We start from the raw sequence: 22,826 nt of genomic DNA, 5'->3' as shown, positions 1-22,826 counted from the left end.
ACATGCGCTGGTGCTTACATTCGCTACCCATTCAAAATGTGTGACTCGACGGTGGAATTGAGTTGTGTGTCGAACGGCTTGTTTCTGCTTTGACAACGTTAGCATGTTAGCTACGTTCAGCCCAGTCAGCGACAAGCAGTGGGCACGAAGGCCTGTCGTGTTGTACGTGGGCCTTCGGGACGTTAGCATCACAGCTAGCATCCGAAATGAGTTCTTCAGTAGCTGTGTTGATAGATTCTGCGTTATTTCATGTGTGTTGTTACTCCAAACGTGGTCGCGCCGACTGACTAGCTTTGAGCATAATCAAAAGTTTTGTAGAGCGCGTTATGCACAAGGTGCTTGCAGTTGAACGCCTCTATTGACGATCGGTTAAGAGAGCGTTTTTTTTTCTTTCACAAATGTGCTGGATTGCAGCGTAAACTTTGTGTTTATCCTATCTTTAATCTCGCCAGCGGAAGTGCTCCAGAGGTCGGGTCTTCTTAGTAGTGTAGTATTTGAATAAAAACTGCCTTCACTAGCCACATGTTACTAACCATTGCCGGTGCCAACGAGGTTTTATGTTTGTAATCGGTTTGGTATTGTCCTTAACCTCTGTTTACCAGGTCTCAGCTGACAATAAATACTGCCATTGTGTACATGCATCGATTCTACATGGTCCAGTCATTCACACGGTTTCATAGAAATGTAAGTACCCTGTTGTCTGCAATGCATACATTATACATAGCCGTCTTTGGAGAATACACTTGTTGTGCGGGAAGCCTTTTGACACACCAACAGTATGTAAACAATAGTGTGTTGTTACTACTTTCACCTCATTGCACGTGCTCTTATTTTCGGTGTTTAAAATGCCTTTCTTTGTTTATTTCTTCCACCTTTAGGTCATTGCCCCTGCCACACTCTTCCTTGCTGCAAAGGTCGAGGAGCAGCCCCGAAAGCTGGAACATGTTATCAAGGTGTCGCATGCATGTCTCAATCCTCAGGACCCGTCACCAGATGTTCGCAGTGATGTAAGTGTTGGGTTTATAGTGCAACGAGTGTAGAAATTTCATAATTGCAATGTCAGGTCTCGTGTGTATTATTTGGTCTGTTAAAATTTCAACGGCTGTCATTGTTCTGTTCTTTTAAGATTGTTCATCAATGATTATTTTGTCTTTTGACAAGAAGTTACATTGATTGACCAGTAGGTTTTTGTTGCAGCACTTTAAGATTGGATAAAATGGTGCCCACACCTTTAGTTATCAATCTTTGTCAGAGCTCACATTATGACTCTCACATCCCCTCTTTCTTTCTTTCTCCCAAAATGAATGATTTGTAAATGGCAATACCCTCTTTAGCTTGTGTCACCCATATCTAGTTCTAAAGCTTTGTGGTCTTGTGGTTTGCCTGCTCCTCACTCTTGTCTTTACTGTCCATTGGATGTGTTTGCTTGACAGAATGCTTACTTGACTAAGGTCCATTATTTTGAACTAGGGGAGTAATTTGGGTGGCTTGAGGCCATTACCACCCTTTTGAGGAGGCCATTGTCACCCTTTTGAGGTGTAATAAGCACAGTGTGAGGCAAGGTGAGACATGAGGCTCGAAAGAGAGAACAAGAAAAAAGTCCTCCCAGTGAGTAACCTGACTGTCCTCTCAACCTCAGGCTTACCTGCAACAAGCCCAAGACCTGGTCATTCTTGAGAGCATTATACTCCAGACCCTGGGTAAGTTGGGATGGAGATATGCTTACAAAAAATAACGTTGATGTGTTTCACTCTTGGCCACAGCAAATTCACATGCGAGCATTAGCACTGGAAATACACATTATTGAATCATTTGTTAATGCCCTTCCCTTACTTATTTCTCTGTCATGTTATTAAGTTTAAGTTCTGCACATTATTTTCATTTCTCCCTCCTTTCCCCATTTTGTTTTAAGCCATTTAGCTTGAGGAAATCGTTTTTTGTGTAGCATAGTATTTTGTCATTACTATATTTGTTACAAGTATAATTTTTCAGTGCCTGCCGATACTTTGAAGGTTTGCAGGGGTGAATTTTGTAAAACATATCATTGGACTTAATTTACAAATAATTGAATTGAATTATGCTTCTGCTTTTCAGCAAAATTTAATGCTGGACAGCAGCACATGGCTCAGCAAATGGCTTAAACTTATTTAATGGCAAAAGTTTTTGATATTCGCCCCTCAAAACTGTTCACTTTTCATTTAATATTTTTGTCCAGGGTGTTACATGAAGACCTCATTCAACTTATTCAATATCGTTTCACTTGACAACAGCTAGTTTTGTCTGAGATGCAGAACAGACAAATTTTCTGGATTTCAGGGACTTTTGAGATGAAGTATGAGTGTACAGTGCGTGCCTAGTGTCTGCATCTTTTTTATTGATGGACCCTTCTATCTTTCTTGTCCCTTGTATTGCAGCTTTTGAAATCACCATTGACCACCCACATACCCATGTTGTCAAGTGCACTCAGCTTGTCAGAGGTAAGCGTTAAAACGCAAACTTTTTGTTATGCCAAAGAAAGAAAGTTGAATCAGTTCAACTGGACACAAGGTTTATTGAGAGAAACGTTCCATCACTCATCTAAGTAACCTCTTCAGTCTCAACTGACTGCAGGTATCCCCACCCTTATAAACAATACAGTGTCATAACAAACGAAAACGATCGGTTTCATATGCAAATTGCCGTGAGCATTAACTAGAGTTTCAATGGCAATGTGAACTATTTACAGAGGATTGGGGAATGGTTGCAATCACAGCATTGTAAGATGGAGACAGATGTACTCTTGCGGTCCTCCCTCGGTTCAGGCATGGTGGTTTCTTCTTCACATAGATGGCCGCTTTGACTTCCCCGTTCAAACCAGCGTTCCTCTGTATCAGTGATGTGCACATTCTCATCCTTGAAAGAGTGGCCATTGGCCTGTAGGTGGGCATAGACTACACATTGCCATTGAAACTCTAGTTAATGCTCATGACAGTTCGCATACGAAACTTGATAATTTTCGGTCATTATGCCACTGTATTGTATGTAAGGGTGGGGGATATCTGCAGTCAGTTGAGACTGACGAGGTCACCGCTTAGATTAGTGATGAAACGTTTTTCTCAAACATTGTGTCCAGATGAACTGATTTAACTTTCTTTGATTTTCTTACCTGGATTATTGAGCATGCATAGACTTTTTTTATGCCGTTGAAATGAGATAGATATGAATTGATCAAAATTATTAGTTTTGTTTATGTAGAATTTGTAAACTGAATGAGAAGAAACATGTTGGAGCTCCCTTAATAAATGTCTTTATGCATGCTAAGTAATCTGATGAAACAATGATCTCTTATCAAAGAAGGTTTCTGTCATTAAACGTTGTAACCGGATGAATTGATTCAACCTTCTTTGATTTTCTTACCTGGATTATTGAGCATGCATCAAGACAATGGTCTCTTGTGATGTTACGTCTCTCTTCTCATGCGTTCTTTTTGATGAGGCAGTAGAGGTAGTCCATTTGAAATTACAGGATGACCCCAGCTTTAGCAATAGGACCACACTTAGCACTGACCAAGTGTGTTTGCCTGAAGCTGTGTCTTCAGGCCACATACTTCACATACAGGGGGCAGTACTACAGGCAGAAGCACGGGTGTGCTATGGGTTCCCTAGTTTCGCATACGGTGCTGCTTGAAAGTATGTGAGCCCCTTGAGCAGTTTAGATGTTTCTGTTGTTTTACCATGATTTTCTTATTTTATCATCACCAGTTTTTATATATGAAATTTCAGATATATGTTTATCAATTGCATCTACTTGTTTAGTGGAACTTGTTTTAGTAGCCCAAAAACTACATGAAACATGGAATTAGGGTATGTGCAAAAGTAAGTGAACCCCCAGCTGCATTGGTTAAGTCAAGCAGGTAACAGACTTGGGTGAAACACATTTGGGTGCTTAATTAATCATTTAAGCAGACCAATGAAATGAGACATCTTTGGGAAAGGGTTTGGCCTGCACGGATTAAAAGAGAGAGGAAACCAACCAAACCACTGTGGTCCCATACAAATCAACAATGCCGAGAGCAAAGGTGATATCCGAGGACATGAAGAAGAGGGTCGTGACAGCCCATCAGTCTGGGGAGGGCTATAAGACCATCTCCAAAAGATTCCAGCTCCATCCATCCACTGTAAGACATATAATTTACAAATGGACGGCCTTCAACATGACAGCAACTCTGCCTAGAAGTGGACGCCCATCAAAACTATCACCCAGAAGCACCAGAAAAATAATACATCAGGTAAAGGCCAACCCACACATCACCTCTAGAGAGTTGGAGACCTCTCTGATAGCATCTGGGACAAATGTGCATGCGTCTACAATCAGACGAAAATTGAATCGCCATGACATTCATGGGAGGGTTGCTAGAAGGAAGCCTCTGCTCTCAAAAAAGAACAAAGCTGCCCATTTCAACTTTGCCAGAGAGCGCTTGGACAAACCAGAGGCCTTCTGGAAGTCCATTCTCTGGACAGATGAGTCCAAAATAGAATTATTTGGTCACAATCAAAACCAACATTTTTGGAGAAAAGCCAACACTGCATATGAAGAAAAGAACCTCCTCCCAACAGTGAAGCATGGTGGTGGAAATGTGAAGGTCGGGCTGCTTTTCTGCTTCTGGACCTGGACGACTCCATATTATCCAAGGAACCATGAATTCTCCGGCATATCAACAAATTCTTGACCAGAATCTCCTGCCATCAGTCAGGGAGTTGAAGCTGGGACAAAAATGGATTGTGCAACAAGACAATGACCCAAAGCATTCCAGCAAAACTACAAAGGCATGGCTTCAGAGAAAGAGGATTCGTACTCTGGATTGGCCCAGTCAAAGTCCGGACCTTAATCCAATTGAAATGTTGTGGCAAGACCTGAAGAGGTTGGTACATACCAGATGTCCCTCCAACCTCTCTCAACTGGCTGAGTTCTGCAAGGAGGAGTGGGCAAAAATCCCTATAAGCAGATGCGAGTGACTGGTTAGTGGTTACAGAAGACGTTTGGTTGAAGTAATGGCTGCAAAAGGAGGAGCCACAAGCTACTAATACAAGGGTTCACATACTTTTGCACATGTTACATTTTCAGTTTTTGTGAAATAAACCACCTTTGTTGAATTAAATAATAAAAATGTATCGCTTTTTGTGTGTGTGTCCATTATTTGGAAGGTGTGCTTTACAAATTGGGATTTGGATGTATGTGTAATAAGCTTATTTTAATGTTTTTTACAAAAACAGTGACCCTGTCTGGAGGGTTCACAAACTTTCAAGCAGCACTGTATCTTGGTGAACTTGTATATGGAGGAAGTGGAAAAGAAGGCTCTGATGTCCTATCCAGGAACATCACCTAGCCATTGGTTCAGATTTGTGGATGACACCCAGGTTAAAGTTAAATCTCAGGACGTACCACATTTCACCCACATTAACTCCGTGGACAACCACATCAAGTTCACCAGGGAGGATGTGAAAAATGACATGTTGGACTGTGAAATTGCAGTTAGTGATGGGGGACATTTGATTGTTAATGTTTACCATAAAACAACACATACTGATTAGTACTTACGGTTTGATTCTCATCATCCACTGGAACACAAGCTAGGAGACATCAGGACGCTGTACTACCGAGCTGACAACGTCCCCACTGACACAGCGGCCGGGGAAGGGGAGAAATCCCACATTAAACAGGCCCTGGTTAAGTGTGGTTATCCTAACTTAGTGTTTGTCAAAGCCAGTAAGATGCTCAAACAGTGCACCAGAATCACAGTGGTGATTCTGTATGTGGCAGGAGTGTCAGAAAAGCTGAGGCGTGTATTTTCCAAACACCGCATCTCAGTTGCTCTCAAACCCCAAAACACGCTGCACCAGAAATGGGTCCACCCCAAGGATGGGGTCCCCTGGCACAACCGGAGCAATATATTGTGTGCTGTTAAGTGCCGGAAGGATTGCCGTGATTTGTACATTGAGGAAACCAAACAGACGCTGGCCAAGAGGATGGCACAACACAGAAGAGCTAACGCATCAGGCCAGGACTCCACAGACTACCCATCTACAGGCCAGTGGTCACTCTTTCAAGGATGAGGATGTGCACATTCTTGATAGTGAGGAATCCTGGTTTGAATGTGGAGTCAAAGAGGCCATCTATGTGAAGAGGGAACGGCCATCTGTGAACCAAGGGGGGGCTAAGAGTACATACAAGTTTCCATCTTACAATGCTGTGATTGCAGATATTCTGCAATCCTCTGTGAATAGTACATGTGGTCATTGTAACTCTAGTTAATGGTCCCGGCAGTTTGCATATGAAACCGATCGTTGGTTTTGGTCGTTATGCTACTGTATTTTTTATAAGAGTGGGATACCTGCAGTCAGTTGAGACTGAATAAGTCACTTAGATGAGCTATGAAATGTTTCTCTCAATAAACGTTGTGTCTAGATGACTGATTCAACTGACTCCCTTAATAAATTTTTTTTTTTAAACCGACACTTTAGTAAAAACAAAAGGTTAAAGGTTTCCTTCATGACTGGTTGTAATTAAATGGAATGACTAGAATTTATATTTATATTTAATAATGATTAGTCGATGCTAAATTGAGTTTTTGTTATCTAGATTTTGTGTTTTCACGAAGGGGGTCTGCAAAAGAAGAAACTCTGTAAACTATGGGCGTCCGGGTAGCATTAGCGGTCTATTCCGTTGACTACCAACACGGGGCACGCCTGTTCGAATTCCCATGTTACCTCCGGCTTGGTCGGGCGTCCCTGCCAACACAATTGGCCGTGTCTGCAGATGGGAAGCTGGATGTGGGTATGTGTCCTGGTCACTGCACTAGCGCCTCCTCTGGTCAGTCAGGGCGCCTGTTCAGGGGGGAGTGAGAACTGAGGGGAATAGTGTGATACTCCCATGCACTACGTCCCCCCAGTGAAACTCCTTACTGTCAGGTGAAAAGAAGCGGCTGACGACTCCACATATATTGGAGGAGGTATGTGGTAATCTGCAGCTGTCCCCAGATTGGCAGAGGGGGTGGAGCAGAGATCGGGACGACTTAGAGAGCAGGGTGATTGTCCAGGTACAATTGGAGAGGAAAAAAGGGGAAAAAGAAACTGAACCGAATTTGTCGTATGATTAACGTTTGCCTCTTAGCCATGTCATTGTTGCTCACTTGGGGTCTTTCCACATACAATCACAATATTCTGTCAAACAGTTGGGTTTTTGCTGGTGGTTGAGCAGATTGCTAGCATTTTCTTTTGAAGCAGCAACTAAAGTGTAATATCACAGAAAGTTGAATCAGTTCATCTGGAAATAACGTTTATTGAGAGAAACGTTGATTGAGAAAAAATTTTCATCACTCACCTAAGTGACCGTCAGGCCAGGACTCTGCAGTGTACTCAAGTAGACTAGAGTCCTATTGTTTGATTCCAAGTTGCAGCTTTTTTCTTGCTAAGCCACAGTATAACCATACAACCAAAAGAGCGCACCCCATCTGGAGACTAAGACTTTTGAAACTGCTAACTCTTATTCTTGCCCCGTTTCAACTGTAAATTCACACCATATTCTTGTTAGTTTTCTAAAGCAAGTGGAGGAAGAGAGGCTCACCTGGGGCCTCATTTATAACCGCTGCGTAAGCACATAATGGCGCCTGAACGAGGCAAGGCGTACGTCACTTCCCACGCAAAAGTTAGGATCTATAAAAACAAACAAAACAGGAGAATTTGCTTACCTATGCGAAAACTGACCAGTGCGTACAAACTTTTGGGAGACAGGAAATTGGTGATGCAGTTGGTGAGGTGGTGAAGCCAGATTGTTGAAATTAAATGTATGATTCCTCTCACATTTAATTTCACTTCATATCACCCGTTACTCATGGGTCCACTTTATCATAAACATTCAAACCAGCAGTGTTATTTGTGCTTGTGCTAGTGAGCCGTAACTATTCCATAAGCACCTTTCAATTGTAAAAGATATAGGCCAACCAGAGAGGCCCCCACACTAGATACATTTAAAGCAGGTTAAAAACCTTACTTTTCAAAACAGCCTATGGCTAAGTTCTTGATGTGTGTGTCAGTGTGTTTTCTGTATTTTGCTATTTTTATATATTCTGCTCTGATTGTCGATTGTTGTTACTTTTAATTAATCGGTTTTTATGGCACTTTTATTTACTTTACTAACTCCGTTTTAATTTTGTCTGTACTTTTATAAAATTTGTTTTTTATTTTTTATTTTTTTTGACCTGACCTTTGGGGGTTTTTTTTGTGAGGGGGGGGAGATTTTATTGTGTTATTGTGTGAAGCACTTTGTGTTACATTTGCTTGTATGAAAAGTGCTTTACAAATTAAGTCTGATTGATTGATTGGACTAAAATCTCAAATCAAATTCCTACAATATTTCATCAGTGCTGTCTTTCCGTCATCTCTGGAGCACAGAGGAGAGGGCTGGACTGTATGGTAACTAACTGATGAAATGATCATTGGTTGTAGAAATTCAAGATTACATCAAATAGCATTAAATAATTGCAGAACAGAACATCATTCGTTTTTAATAATATCTTCTAATATTGTGCATATATCACAGAGTGCAATTTTAGTTTTCATATAGTTTTTGTGTGTAAAATCACTGCAGTGAACACTACTGTGCTGTCAGTGCACATAGAGCGCACTGGAGACACCGCGGTGGCTGCCACACACATTTGTTTCCCCCACCAGTAGCAGACACACTCTAACGGATGCAATTCTTTTTTTTTTTTTTGCCTCTTTTGTTAGATCTGACGTTTCTTTAATTTCTGGTACTGTCCTGTCTATCGCACTCACTGCATTAACCGCAACAGCAACATGTCACCACTCACTGCATTTTCTTTTGTCTCTATGCATGCTCAATAACCCAGGTAAGAAAATCACAGAAAGTTGAATCAGTTCATCTGGACACAACATTTATTGAGAGAGAAACGTTTCATCACTCATCTAAGTGACCTCTTCAGTCTCAACAGAGTTGAGATGAACGTTTCTCCCTGGTTTCTGATAGTACAGGAATTATATTTTAGTTTAAGCATACTGATTATATTGAGTTGTAAACTGCACTGTTGGCATGTAAATCAAAAATGACAAATTTGATTAGAAATTCAGTTGTTTCCATATCTTTATTATAGATAATTGACAATTTGTGTACTTATTTGTTTCAGCAAGTAAGGATTTGGCCCAAACATCATACTTTATGGCCACCAACAGGTTTGTTAATATTCCTCTGAAAAAATCTGATTATTGTAGCTTCTTATTAAAAACAGCACAATATTCATTTGTTAAATCATTCATTAGTCTCACATATTTTTGTGTTTATGGTCCTTGGACACTGTTAACAAGTCTTCTCTCTTTTTCCTCTTTCCTTTCATGTGGCAACCTGGGACCAAATGTGTCTTGTAGTCTGCACTTGACTACATTCTGTCTGCAGTATAGTCCACCGATTGTGGCTTGTGTTTGCATTCATCTGGCCTGCAAATGGTCCAACTGGGAGATCCCCGTCTCCACAGATAGCAAGCACTGGTGGGAGTATGTGGATCCCACAGTCACTCTTGAACTGCTAGATGGTATGTGTCTTTATTGTCCTGATGTTTTGTTTTTGGGTTTTTTTGTTTTGTGAAGGGCAGGGGTGTCCTTTTTATTGATTTATGACTCTGCTTATCGAATGGTGTTCTTTTCTCAATCTTATCATTTTTGAGGAAGAAACAAAAAATATTTCAAAAGCAGAAGCAATCTCAATTTTGTATTTGAGGTTTCGGACCTTGGTCATCTCCCTGCAATGTTACACTAAAATTACTACGCCGTGATACTTTTAAGCTCTGGAATACTCATTTTAACATCATAGAATATCTACTACTACCTTCCTTCTCTCCATCATATCAGCCAGCTCTCTCCCTTTACCAGTCAGTGCCAACATTCATAGTTCCGACTCTCACCTCCACACTCTTAACCTTCCTCCTCTCCTGCTGCCTCTGGACATGTCTTCCCCCTCTCCTTCTCCCAACAGTATCATAGTTTCCATCAGTACCCTGCTGGCCAACAGGACCAGTGGCGGTCGTTGGTAACCTGAGCCTAGACCGATCTGGTATGGAAATCTGATGTATGATCTGCATATTTGATTTGGCAAAGGTTTTACACCGGATGCCCTTCCTGATGCAACCCTCCCCATTACCTGGGCTTGTGACCGGCACTAAGAATGCACTGGTTTGTGCAACCTCAGTGGCTGGGTTAACATCATAAAATATATTGACCATATATATACAGTGAACTTTACCAAAAAAATAGCAATATATAAATTTCCTGCCAATAGCAGGACATCAGTCATGCATTTTTTATAATTAAAAGGAAGCACAGCTGTTAAAGTGGTTATCCTAATTTCTTTCGTAGTTTTTCACACTGCAAATCCCAGCATTCTGTTCAAAACAGATGTGATCCTGAACAAGCAGAAAGCATTCACATGTAGATCAGAATTTCCAATGGCTGCAGATTTTGGTATAAAGTTGGTAAGATTACCCAGCAGTAGTTTGCGTATTTTTCAGGAAGACGACTGATCAATTATCATCTGCCATGATGAATATTGAGCTACATATCAGTCCACATCAAACCATTTAATTGAACCTAATTAAATTTTAGATAATATTTAGCTTTGTGTATTAGTGTGTCACTTTCTTTCCTGCATTTGACATGAAACTTCCTTGTTCTCTTCCTTTTGTGGCTGACTTGATGCATTTCCTATGGGCACCATTATATTTGAACACTTGGCGCCAGTGCCAATAAAAATTAGAAAATAGCCCTTACTCACTATTTCTTGAAGAATTTGGAGAATTTGTCTCAGGTCTTGTTGCTCATTCTGATGAGATTCAAATTCTTGGTGATTTCAATATTCATCTGAATAAGGCTGCTGATCCTCTAAGTAAAGCCTTTCTGGCACTTGTTGATACTTTTGGGTTTGCTCAGATTGTTCAAGTCTTGACTCATTGCAGTGGTAACACTCTTGATTTGGTTTTATCCAAAGGGATAGCTGTTTCTGATCTGACTGTCTTGCCAACCACATCTGCTGTGTCACATAATTTTGTCATTAAATTTGAAGCGTTATTGACCTCTCCTGTTAATGTCGGCTCAGATGTAGTTGCCACTCGCCACATTTGTCCATCCACTATAGCTGCATTTGGCCAGCAGCTGCCTGAAGTCTTGGCTCCTTTTCACTGTAGAGACCGACTCTGTTGAAAATTTAACTTGTGACTTAAATGTGGCCCTTTCTAGTCTCCTAGATTCCATTGCACCTCTCACTAACAGAGCTATGCGACTAAAGAGGCCTTATACCCTGCTTTAATGACGAGACACATGCTCTTAAGCGGGCCTGCAGGAGACTGGAACGTAAATGGCGAAATCAAAATTTTTACCCATCTTTGCATGAGTTTTTATTGAAATACAGGCATGCTTTAGCTGCTTCAAATGCAACGTATCTCTCTCGCTTGATATTAATAAACATAATCCCAGATTTCTCTTTAACACTGTAGCTAAATTTGCTAAAAAGCAGCAGTCTTAGCTGTGCACCATTCACGGCCCATGAGTTTCAAGACTTTTTCTGCAATAAGGTTGATGAGATCATAAACAAAATTAGTTCTTCAACTCCAGCTACTCCTGCATATCCTGTCTTATCAAATTAACTATAGAATGAGTCACCGATAATCACTGTTATTACAGCTTTTGAGACTATTTTTCTTGATACTTTGACTAAGCTCATGTCAGCTTCTAAACCAACTACTTGCCTACTTGACCCTTTACCAGCAAAACGTTTTAAAGACCTCTGTCTAGCCTTTCCTGGGACCTACAATGCTTTATTAATTTATCAGTTACTACTGGCACTGTCCCCAGCAGTTTTAAGGCCGCTGTGGTCAAACCTTAGGAAACCGCACCTCAGTCCAGGGTCTCTTAATAACTAGTGACCCGTCTCTAATCTTCCGTTCTTTTTTAAAGTACTAGAGAGAGTTGTGTATCAACAACGTTCAACCCATATAGAAGAAAACTATCGATATGAACCTTTTTAATCGACTGTCAGGGCCTGTCACTCCACTGAAACTGCTCTGACTAGAGTGGTGAATGATCTTTTAGCTATGGACTCTGATACCACCTCTGCTTCTACAGCTGGACCTCAGCGCAGCCTTTGACACCATTGCTCACTGTATATTATTAACAAGAATAAATTGTAATTTTGGTGTCTCTGGCTTAGCTCTCTCTTGGATTAGGTCCTATTTATCTGGAAGAACAAATTGTGTCTGCCCCAATAATATTACATCAAATATAGCATACCCCAAGGCTCGGTTCTTGGCCCTCTACTTTTCTCTCTTTATATTTCACCTCTTGGCCAAATTATATACAGCCAGTATCGCGGATGATACTCAGCTTTATGTGCCTATAAGAACTGATGATCATACTCAAATGATTAATTTAGAGGCCTGCCCTGTGATGGCCTGGCGGCGGTCCAAGGTGTCTCCTCGCCTGCCACCCAATGACTGCTGGGATAAGCTCCAGCATCCCCGTGACCCTGAGAGCAGGATAAGCGGTTTGGATAATGGCTGGATGGATGGATGCATGGATGGATGGATGGATGGGCTTGGCTGCTGTAAAAAATCGGATGTCACTAAATTTTCTGCTTTTAAATTCGGATAAATTGAGATGCTGGTCATTGGCCCTGCTAGACAGAAACACCAATTTGATCAACTAACAATAATAATAGACAACTCTGTGATTTCACAAAGCGTGACAGCCAAAAATCTTGGTGTTATGTTTGATCCCAGTCTTTCCTTTGAAAAGAACATTAAAGAAATCACCAAGACTGCCTTCTTTCACTTGCGTAACATAGCTAAAGTTCAGTATTTCCTGTCTATGGCTGACACAAAGACTCTAATACATGCATTTGTTTCATCCAGACTTGATTACTGTAATGTTCTGTTTTCAGGTCTGCCACATGCTAGTACTCAAAGTCCTCAGATGGTTCAAAATGCTGCAGCTAGAATCCCAGCTAAAACTAGAAAATTTGACCATATTACACAAATTCTTGTCTCCCTTCATTGGTTTCCTATTCATGTTAGATCAGACTTCAAGGTGCTTCCATGGACTTATAAAATCCTAAATTGGCTTGCCCCATCATACCTGTCTGATCTCCATAAACCGTACATTCCATCTCAAGCTCTCCGCTCTAAAATACTGGGCTCCTGTGTGTACCCAAAGTTAAAAAGAAGTCAGCTGGTGGCAGAGCCTTGTCCTATCGGGCCCCATTCTTAGGGAATAAATTGCCTGCTGCCATCAGACAATCAGAGTCTCTTGAGTTCTTTAAATCCAAACTTAAAACTCATATTTTTAGGGGCGTCTGAGTGGCGTAGCGGTCTGTTCCATTGCCTACCAACACCAGTATCGCCGGTTCAAATCCCCATGTTACCTCTGGCTTGGTCGGGCGTCCCCACAGACACAATTGGCCATGTCTGCAGGTGGGAAGCCAGATGTGCGTATGTGTCCTGGTGGCAGCACTAGCACCTCCTCTGGTCAGTCGGGGTGCAATAGTGTGATCCTCCCACACGCTACATCCCCCTGGCGAAACTCCTCACTGTCAGGTGAAAAGAAGTGGCTGGCGACTCCAAATGTATCGGAGGAGGCATGTAGTAGTCTGCAGCTCTCCCCGGATCAGCAGAGGGGGTGGAGCAGTGACCGGGATGGCTTGGAAGAGTGAGGTAATTGGCCAAGTACAATTGGGGAGAAAAGGGGGAAAATGTAAAAAAAAAACTACCTTTTTGCCTTAACCTACAATTAGTTGCCCTTAAATTGTGTGCTTCACAACCTGTACAGCATGGCGGGTCATTTTCTGTCTCAATTAATTTACCAAGCACTATCAGGGTTTCCAGATGGCGACTAAAGTGGTCGCCAGTGCGACTTAACTTTTTAATTTTGCAACCATTTTTTTCTGCCAGTCACTGGTGGCCACCATTACCCCACAAGCAAAAAAAAAGAAAGAAAAAGAAATGGCTGTACATTTTTTTTTTGTGCACTGAACTCTCATCTCCTCTTGCACCTGCATCTACCTGACCTATCACGTAAACTCCTGTATGGGTTCCAAATACATAAACTTGTCTGCACTCCTGTCCTACGGTGGGTGTTCTATTCCAAAGGTTGTGAATGTGAATAAAAGTTTTTATGTTGTTGATGATGGTGATTGCGTTTTAAAAGGTTTGAAACGCAAGTCTGATTGTCTGTCTGAATCTTTAGGTAAAGATTATGATAACAATGTAATAACATCCCTGCTGGAAATATTGGATAATAATGACATGAGCGCAAATGAGCCCCTGGGAGGGGACTATGATGCGACAATGTTTAGTCTCTCTGATGGGTCAAATGGTAATTTGGAAAGGTTCAAAACGCCAATTCCCCCATCTGGGTCTCCTTTACAAGGACGAAGCCCCCCCCCATGGATGCAGGGCATGGCGGGCGGGGCTTCCCCAGACCCTTTACGCGCAACTTACGCGCGCTACCTGAACAGCAAGGTACAGGAGGCAACGAGACCTCTGTCACGCATGTTACACAGGTGGAAGGAATTGGTCCCGTCGGCTTCTGTTTTGGATCAGATAGCCCACAGACACCAAATCCTTTTCGAGAACGGTATTGTACCCCCGTACTTGGGAATAGTGCATACGGAACCAGGGTCGGTGGCCGAAGCACAAATCCTAGACAACGAACTCACAGAGTTACTCTCGAAAGGGGCAATCACGGTGGTTCCTCCCCTAGAAAGAGAAGACGGGTTTTACAGCCGTTACTTTCTGGTCCCGAAGAAGGATGGGGGCATGCGCCCAATCCTAGATTTGAAACCCTTCAAGAAGTATGTAGAGAAGGTCAGTTTCAAAATGCTACGCACACCGGTTCTGCTGTCAATGGTGACGCAGTCCGATTGGCTAACTTCGGTCGACCTAAAAGATGCTTTCTATCATTGTCCGATTGCGGAAAGACACAGAAAGTATCTTCGGTTCTGTTACCGGGGTCAGTGTTACCAGTACACATGCCTCCCGTTCGGATATCGCCTCTCTCCTCTGACATTCACAAGGTGTGTGAAAGCAGCGCTCGGAGTGTTGATGCGCAAAGGTATGCGCTTGGCATGGTTCCTAGACGACCTGTTGGTGTTGGCCCGGTCGCCGGAACAAGCAATACTCCATACTCAGGAGTTGATGGATTCATGGAGTACATGGGTTTCACTATCAACATAAAGAAGAGCGCGCCATGGCCTTCGTGCCAGGCAACGTATCTGGGTCTGAGTTTGGATACGGTATCCATGTGCGCAACCCTTACGCAAGAGAGATGGCATTCCACCAGGACCACGTTAGCACATTTCGTCCCGGGGACATATGTCACTTATCGGATGATCAGGAGGCTGCTGGGCCTTCTGGCATCGGCTCACCAAGTTGTTCCTTTAGGTCTGTTGTTCATGAGGAGACTGCAATTGTGGTTCGCAGTTCACTTCTTGAAATACGGCAACGAACGCCGGTACAACAACCATCTTATCCTGGTCCCGCGCGTGGTAGCGCAGGACCTAGACCACTGGAACAGAGCCTGCGTGGACATGTCTGGGGTCCCTATGGGCCCCAGGGGACCCGAGGTAACGATTTATACGGATGCGTCCCTCTCGGGTTGGGGGGGCCATCCTTGGCTACAAAACAGCGCGAGGAGTGTGGCCGTCTGGGGAGAAGGTCCACATCAACGCGCGCGAGACGGAGACGATTTGGCTGGCTATCCAGCATTTCGCTCAGGATCTCGTAGGCCGTCACATACTGATAATGACAAACAGCATGACGGCCAAGGCCTACATCAACCGCCAAGGCGGTATGAAGTCCAAGCGTTGCAGAGAGTTGGCCATGCAAATTTGGATTTGGGTCAACAGCAACGCGCTATCAATCAGGGCGCTTCATGTTCCTGGGAAGGACAACAAAGCAGTGGACATCCTCTCGAGAGGCGGCCCGCATGCGGACAATTGGAGCCTCAACCCAGCCATAGTGGCTATGATCTGGGAGAGGTTCGGGGTAGCTCAAGTGGATCTGTTCGCATCGAAACTCAATTACAAGTGCTCTCGTTGGTACTCGATGCTCCCGTCCGACCTAGCGCCGTTGGGGGTCAACACGCTTGGACTAGATCCATGGCCCGAGGAGATGCTTTACGCATTCCCCCCGCGCAGGTGCCTCCTAGACCTGGTGGTCAAGTTCGAGCGCACAGGGGGTCGGTTAGTTCTCGTGGCCCCGTACGAACCGAGCACCCCGTGGTTTCCGCGAATAGTGCCCTGGATAGTAGGCGAGCGGTTCGACGTCCCGGAGTGGGCGCACGCGCTCACGCAAGCAGGAGGGCTGCTACGGGAGGGCCCCTGGATAGGAGGCTCCCGATTAGCGGTGTGGATGCTTACAAAGCCAGGCTCTTAGCTATAGGACTTAGTGCGCAAGTGATTCGTGTCATCTTAGCGGCGCGTGAAGACTCCACGTATTCCAGGTACCAGGGGTAGTGGAATCGATTTGACCAATTTTGCGCTGAACGTGACATGGACCCTTTGTCAGTAGGGATTGGCCCTATACTGACTTTTGTGGAGGTCTGTAGGAGTGATAGACTATGGTCTTTCTCCTCGGTCAAAGTCTGTGTATTGGCTCTTACGTTCTTCTGGGGGGAAGATCGAGGGTAGCACGGTTTTCACGCACCCGCTCATGACGCAGTACCTGTTGGGTGCTAAGAAGCCCTCAGCTAAGGAGCTTACGAGAGCTGAAATTTGGGATGCTTCCCTTGTTCTGCACGCACTAGAGAAAGATCCCTTTGAACCCATGTCTACGGCAGACATGTGTTATGTCTCGGCTAAGCTGGCTGTGCTCTTGGCACTTACCACCGCAGCGAGGGGTTGTGAGCTCACTGCACTCACCATCAAGGGGATGGTGTTTTCTGGTGATCTGATGGTCACGCTCTTTACAGACCCCAGCTTCATGCCCAAAACTGTGTCTGTCCTGACGAGTAGTGCCCCGGTGGTGATACACGCGTTTCATCCGTCACCGGTGACTAGGGATGAGAAACGCTTGCACCTCTCGTGTCCTGTACGGGCTTTACGCATTTACATGCGGGGCACAGCAGGTATTCGTAGGTCTGACAGGCTGCTGTTGACCTACAGCGTGAGCAAACCAGGTTATGCCCTTTCCACCCAGAGGCTAGCACACTGGCTGGTGGATGGTATTACGGAGGCGTATACCAAAGCGGGTAAAACAGCTCCTAAGCTGAAGGCGCATTCTACCCGAGGGACTGCTACGTCGATAGCTTTGTTGTCAGGTATCGACTGGGAGGTCATCCGCCAGGCGGCGATTTGGAGTGGTGAGACCACTTTCTTACGGCATTATTACCAGCACGTTAAGGTGCGGTCGGTTGCCGACGCTGTTCTGGAGCAGGCCTCTTAGGATGCTCTCATCAGAACGCGTACCCCTTCCCACCAGGGGTTTGAAGGGTTCATTGGACGGCTAGGGAACGGAGGCACGAATCCTGTCGTTGTTCAATGCAATAACCCTCTCAGCCATTTTGGAGTACGTGAAATGTAACTTTGGGTTCGCGAAGCGAACCCTAGTTATATGAACAATGACAAAATGGCTGAGAATAGAGCCGTTCTCCTCCTACCCGGGACACAGGTGTGGTGCTCATTTAGTTGGAGATGGTTCGACTTACAAAGAGGAATAGCGCTTCCGGTGGGCGTGCCAATACGGGGTCGGTGGGAGGACATATGACCACAGGGGGTCATATTGTCCGGGATTGGCACGGGGAATGCACCTCCATCGTTTTTCTTTTTTCCAGCGAGTTATTGTGGATGATGTCACAATGCAATAACCCTCTCAGCCATTTTGTCGTTGTTCATATAACTAGGGTTCGCTTCGCGAACCCAAAGTTAACTAACGTTAGCCAGCAAGCAAGAAAACGAAATGTGCAAATGAAAAATATCAAATTTTTTCTCATTCCCTGCCTGCCCAAACCTACCCTCCTCTACATCAGATGCCGACAATGTCAAGACCAACTCGACCGGTAAAAGTTCTCAAGTGACATTTGAGTCATCCCAGCCTGATTTAATCAGTGTGCAGTCCTTTACGGATGATGATGATAACCAAGCGCAGTGTGGAGTCTTCCTCTCCCATCCCTGCGGCTCCCATCCCTACAAGACAGTTTAAATAAGCTTGGCTACAAGAGTTCACCTGGTTACGTTATGAGGAGGGGCAAATGTACTGCACATTTTGTGCTCAAGTAGGATAAGAGATTGCTGGTAAAACAAGAGTTCATTACCGGTTTGAGTCATTTAAAAAAGGAAACCGTGAAGAAGCATGGTGACAGTAAAAAACATGAGAACGCCAGGGATTGTGTCATTGCTCAGTCTGCCCCTCGTGCCATTCCAATAGTGAAAGCAGTGCAACGTACTAGTGATAAAGTCGCAGAAAAAGAAATTAAGTAATTGAAAATAAAATTGAACGCTCCTTCATGATTGCAGTGGAAGAAATACCATTCACAACGTTTAGCTCTCAGATTCTATTGATGAAGAAGAATGGCATGGATGTGTCAAAGATATATAATAATGATACAGCATGTGCAGAGTTTGTAGGCTGCATTGCAGATGAATTGAAAAGCAGTGTGCTGGAGGAGGCTTTAAAGGCAAATTACATCTCTGTTATAACTGATTGTGGAACAGATGTTTCAGGAAAACACAATGTTATTGTATACTGTAGGTACTTATCTGATGGAACAGCTGTGACCCGTCTAGTAGGGTTAGCCGAACTTGATCACAGTCATGCAGAAGGAACCCTAAATAATATCAAGTCGATGCTTGAAAATGCAGATCCACCCAATCCAAACTGCTGGGTACACGAAATGAGTGCCTTTGGAGCGGATGGTGCAAACGTTAACATGGGTGCAACAGGGGGAATAGGTGCACATTTCAGAGGTGATATAGGTGAACATGTCCTGTCCTGCCACTGTCTGCCTCATCATCTGGAACTGGCAATGCTAAGCACTCAAAGGTTAGTGCCAATTATTGAGAAAGTGTATGACCTTTTGCAGCTTGTGTGGAAAACATATCACTTCCATCCTAAAAGCAAGCGAGAACTGAAGGCAATAGGTGCAGAATTGAGCTGTACAGTATGACACCCTTCGGCTGTTAAAACTCAGTGCTGGCTGCCACACATTTATTGGGCACTCTGTTTTCTTCCAGTCAAATTATGTAACGGGGCAGGGGCAACACACTGCTGTGCATCATCACATGGAGCCCCTTGCAGCCACATCAAAAACACTGACATAAAGGGAAGGACCAAGCACATTGTGCTCCAAATGGAAAGCCTGTCTTTTGTTGCCTTCTGTCACCTTTTGCTTGATCTTTGTTCAGAGGTCTCAAAACTCAGCCCCACACTTCAGAGAAATTTTGTGATCCTCCCACAAGCGTTTGCGGCGGTTGAGAGTTGTCTGGAGATGGTTAAAAAGTTGAAGGTAAAGCCACTGAGAGAAGGGAAGCTCCAGGAATTCTTACAGCACATAGGGAAAGATTCTGAAGGTACAAAGAAGCAGGAAGTTCTGCCAGTAAGCAAGAGGCAGAGAGCTGCAAGTCACCCCATTGTCATAACTTTACAAAATGTTGAACTTCAGGGCCCCCAGAGTCATGCCACATTCACAAATGATCTGAATGAAGTCATTGATATTACTGTTAAAGAACTAGAGAGAAGATTTGGAAATATGCTGATGAGTGTTACAGAGAAAGGACATTCAAAGGGATCAGAGGTCATCAGGTCCTTTTCAGTGTTCTGTCATGATGCATGGCCAGAAGATGTTGTTACCTATGGCGAGGAGCCGATTGACACATCAGTGATTGGCACAGAGAGCTCTTGACAAACAGTGAATGTGATGTTACAGCTGTCCAAAGGAAATGGTGAATGCTGAAAACATTAGTGAAAGGTCAGTTCATGGATAAGACATACGCTGAGTTATGGAAAGTGATGCTAAGGAAGCAGCCATTCTGCACAGATTTTAAGAACATTCTTCAATTAGTTGAAATTATGCTGGTGTTTACCATATCTGCAGCTCAGTGCGAAAGAGGATTCTCCACACAATAGAATCAAGTCAAAAGTGTGCAGTTCCCCAAGTGTCACAATACTGGAAGACTTGGTGAGGATCAGTACTAAGGACCCCTCACTTGAGCAGTTTGATCCACAGCCCAGTGTGAAGCGCTGGTTGTCAAGCAAGCAAAGAAGGCACTGGCGAAGTGACACTGACGTGGTGGTGGGAGATACGGACTCTGAGCCTGAATAAGCAGGAAACAACAGACTGTACATAGTTGAATAAAAAAAGAAGACTCGACATTTTTAGTATTTATGGTTATATGATTGCAGTCTATTGAACATTGCACATATTGTGTATGTAAAGAATACCTTGTGTAGAGTCCAGCGTTTCTCAAACCTCTCCTGAAGGACCATTTGTCCTGCATGTTTTAGAGCTCTCTATGCTCCAGCACAGTTGATTCAAATGATCAACTTGTTATGATCTCCTGAAGCTGCTTAATAACAAACTGATCATTTAAATCAACTGTGTTGGAGCAGAGGGCGATCTAAAATATGCAAGACAAGTAGTCCTCCAGGAGAGGATTGGGCAACTCTGGTGTAGACTATGGAAGGCAAAGGCAAGACAGTACAGAGGGGAAAGAAAAGGCAGTGTGAGGCAGCCCTTTAACAATGTAGCATATGACATCACTATATTTTGGCTCCTGAAATTTTGATCTGGCTCCTAAATATTTTGGGTTTAGGAGCCTATGGCTCCTAGATATATATTTTTTTCCCTGGAACCCTGACTGTTCTGCCGACAAGATTATAGAGTATAGATTACTGACAATTGCAAGCTGCTCTCTTTCACACGTCTTTTCTCTCTCTCTCTCTCTCTCTCTCTCTCTCTCTCTCTCTCTCTCTCTCTCTCTCTCTCTCTCTCTCTCTCTCTCTCTCTCTCTCTCTCTCTCTCCTCTCTTCTTCTGTTTACGTGAATGGTGTAATGCGAGTCTCCCCTGTGTGCACATGTAGTCTGTCCTCCGAGGTCTCCATGATGACGGTGGTCATGTATCAATTGTTATTATGGGCAAATTTGTGCGTACACACCCATGGGATTTTTTTTAGCCCTCAATATTGTCTGAGTCAGCAGCAAAGCATGACGGTTATTTGTAATTCCTTCCTCCTAACATCTATTGTCTACCTCTTGCAACAAGCAATCACCCAGGCCTGCAAAGACTTCAGTGTTAGCCAGTCGGTGTCTAAATTCAGGGGTTACCTAGGTTCTACACTGGTCTCTGAGGCAAACGTCAGGGCTAAAAAAATCCCATGGGTGTGTATGCACAAATTTGCCTATAATAACGATTGATACATGAGGCCCCTGGACACTGCTTAGCATCCCCCTCATCACATTTTTTTAATATATCTTATAAATCCATATAATTTTGTTATCCTGTTTCAATGTTATATCCTTTTCTCACTCTGATGTGTGACTTTTTTCTTGTCTCTCCTCCTGCGTATGTGAATGGTGTGATGTGAGGTTCTCTTGTGTTCATGTGTAGTTTGGCCTTCTGTCAGGTCTACATAATGTTGCTCGCGTGGCTCAGGTCCTAGGCTGTTCCGGTGGCATCTGGACACTTCTTGGCATCCTCATGATATTCTTCATATATCTTATAATTCCATTATAATTCTGTTGTCCTTTCTCGGTGTAGTATTCTGTAAATTGTGTACACACAACATCCATTTGCACATCTCTCCCTCTTGGGAGTTAAATCCCTCCTCTGTTGCTCTCCCTGAGGTTTCTTCCTATTTTTCTCTTCCTGTTAAAGGGTTTTTTAGGGAGTTCTTCCTTATCTGATGCAAGGGTCTAAGGACAGGATGTTGTGTTGCTGTAAAGCCCCCTGAGGCAAATTTGTGATAATGGGCTGTAAAATTGACTTGACAGAAAAAAATTACAGAATGAATTATTGAATGACTTTTGTTCCAAAAATGCCAGTGATAAAAGGCATCAAATATGGCATTTTTTAACATGAAAAAATTATGGATTACCATTTTAAGAAGGAATGCAGCATTTTCACAACAAATCTTGTCACGGAATACTCATTCAGCTCTCTGATCTGCTCTGTGATTCCAGTGATAAATGGGTTTTCCTTAGCAGGAGCTTTCTGGTGGTGGACTGAAAGAGGGTCATATTACTCTATGAACTTGTGTCGGAATTAAATGCAAGCGTCATTTCTAAAAGTTTAATGTCCACTACTTGTATGTTGTTGTACTTAAGTGCAAGGTACTAATGGTACTCGCACGATCTGAATCTTGGGGCGCGAATGATGACTGAGACTGGGAGAGATGATGGAACCGGGGCATTTTTTTTAGGCTTAAATCATAGTGCATTGAATGATTTGCCATATTGGAGGTGCTGTCTCTTTTGCATGAAATTATCTTACTGCAATGATTGTAGTTTGCTTTGTTACTGTTTTCTTTGGTGAAGCTTAGCCATGCTTTACAGTGTTTGCTTCGTCCAGCTGTATGGTAAATGGTCAACATATTGTATTGACACGCAATGTAGCCTCACACAGCCACCCCCGTTATCTTGTGAACTTCTGTATATAATGACAAAAGTGAATTAAGTGGGCTGGCTGTGCAAGGTATAATGTAACCAGCAATATAGATGTTAAGGCAACAGTTGACTGGCAGTTGACTTAAACTTTTAATAGACCCTTTTTTTAAATTAATTTATTTTTAATTCTCAATG

General features: G+C 43.4%; 1 protein-coding gene across 1 annotated transcript in view; it reads left to right on the top strand.

Moving 5' to 3' along the window:
- ccnt1 (cyclin T1) overlaps positions 1 to 22,826 on the top strand; it is a 31,753-nt gene that overhangs the window by 3,614 nt on the left and 5,313 nt on the right. The window contains exons 3-8 of the mRNA XM_056298999.1: positions 603 to 684; positions 879 to 1,007; positions 1,640 to 1,700; positions 2,415 to 2,477; positions 9,182 to 9,227; positions 9,420 to 9,583. Of these exons, the coding sequence (XP_056154974.1) occupies positions 603 to 684; positions 879 to 1,007; positions 1,640 to 1,700; positions 2,415 to 2,477; positions 9,182 to 9,227; positions 9,420 to 9,583 (545 nt within the window). The remainder of the gene's footprint in view (positions 1 to 602; positions 685 to 878; positions 1,008 to 1,639; positions 1,701 to 2,414; positions 2,478 to 9,181; positions 9,228 to 9,419; positions 9,584 to 22,826) is intronic.

The sequence above is a fragment of the Lampris incognitus genome, chromosome 2 (genome assembly GCF_029633865.1).
Source record: "Lampris incognitus isolate fLamInc1 chromosome 2, fLamInc1.hap2, whole genome shotgun sequence".
Classification (NCBI taxonomy): domain Eukaryota; kingdom Metazoa; phylum Chordata; class Actinopteri; order Lampriformes; family Lampridae; genus Lampris; species Lampris incognitus.
This window is presented reverse-complemented; position numbering and strand designations above follow the sequence as displayed.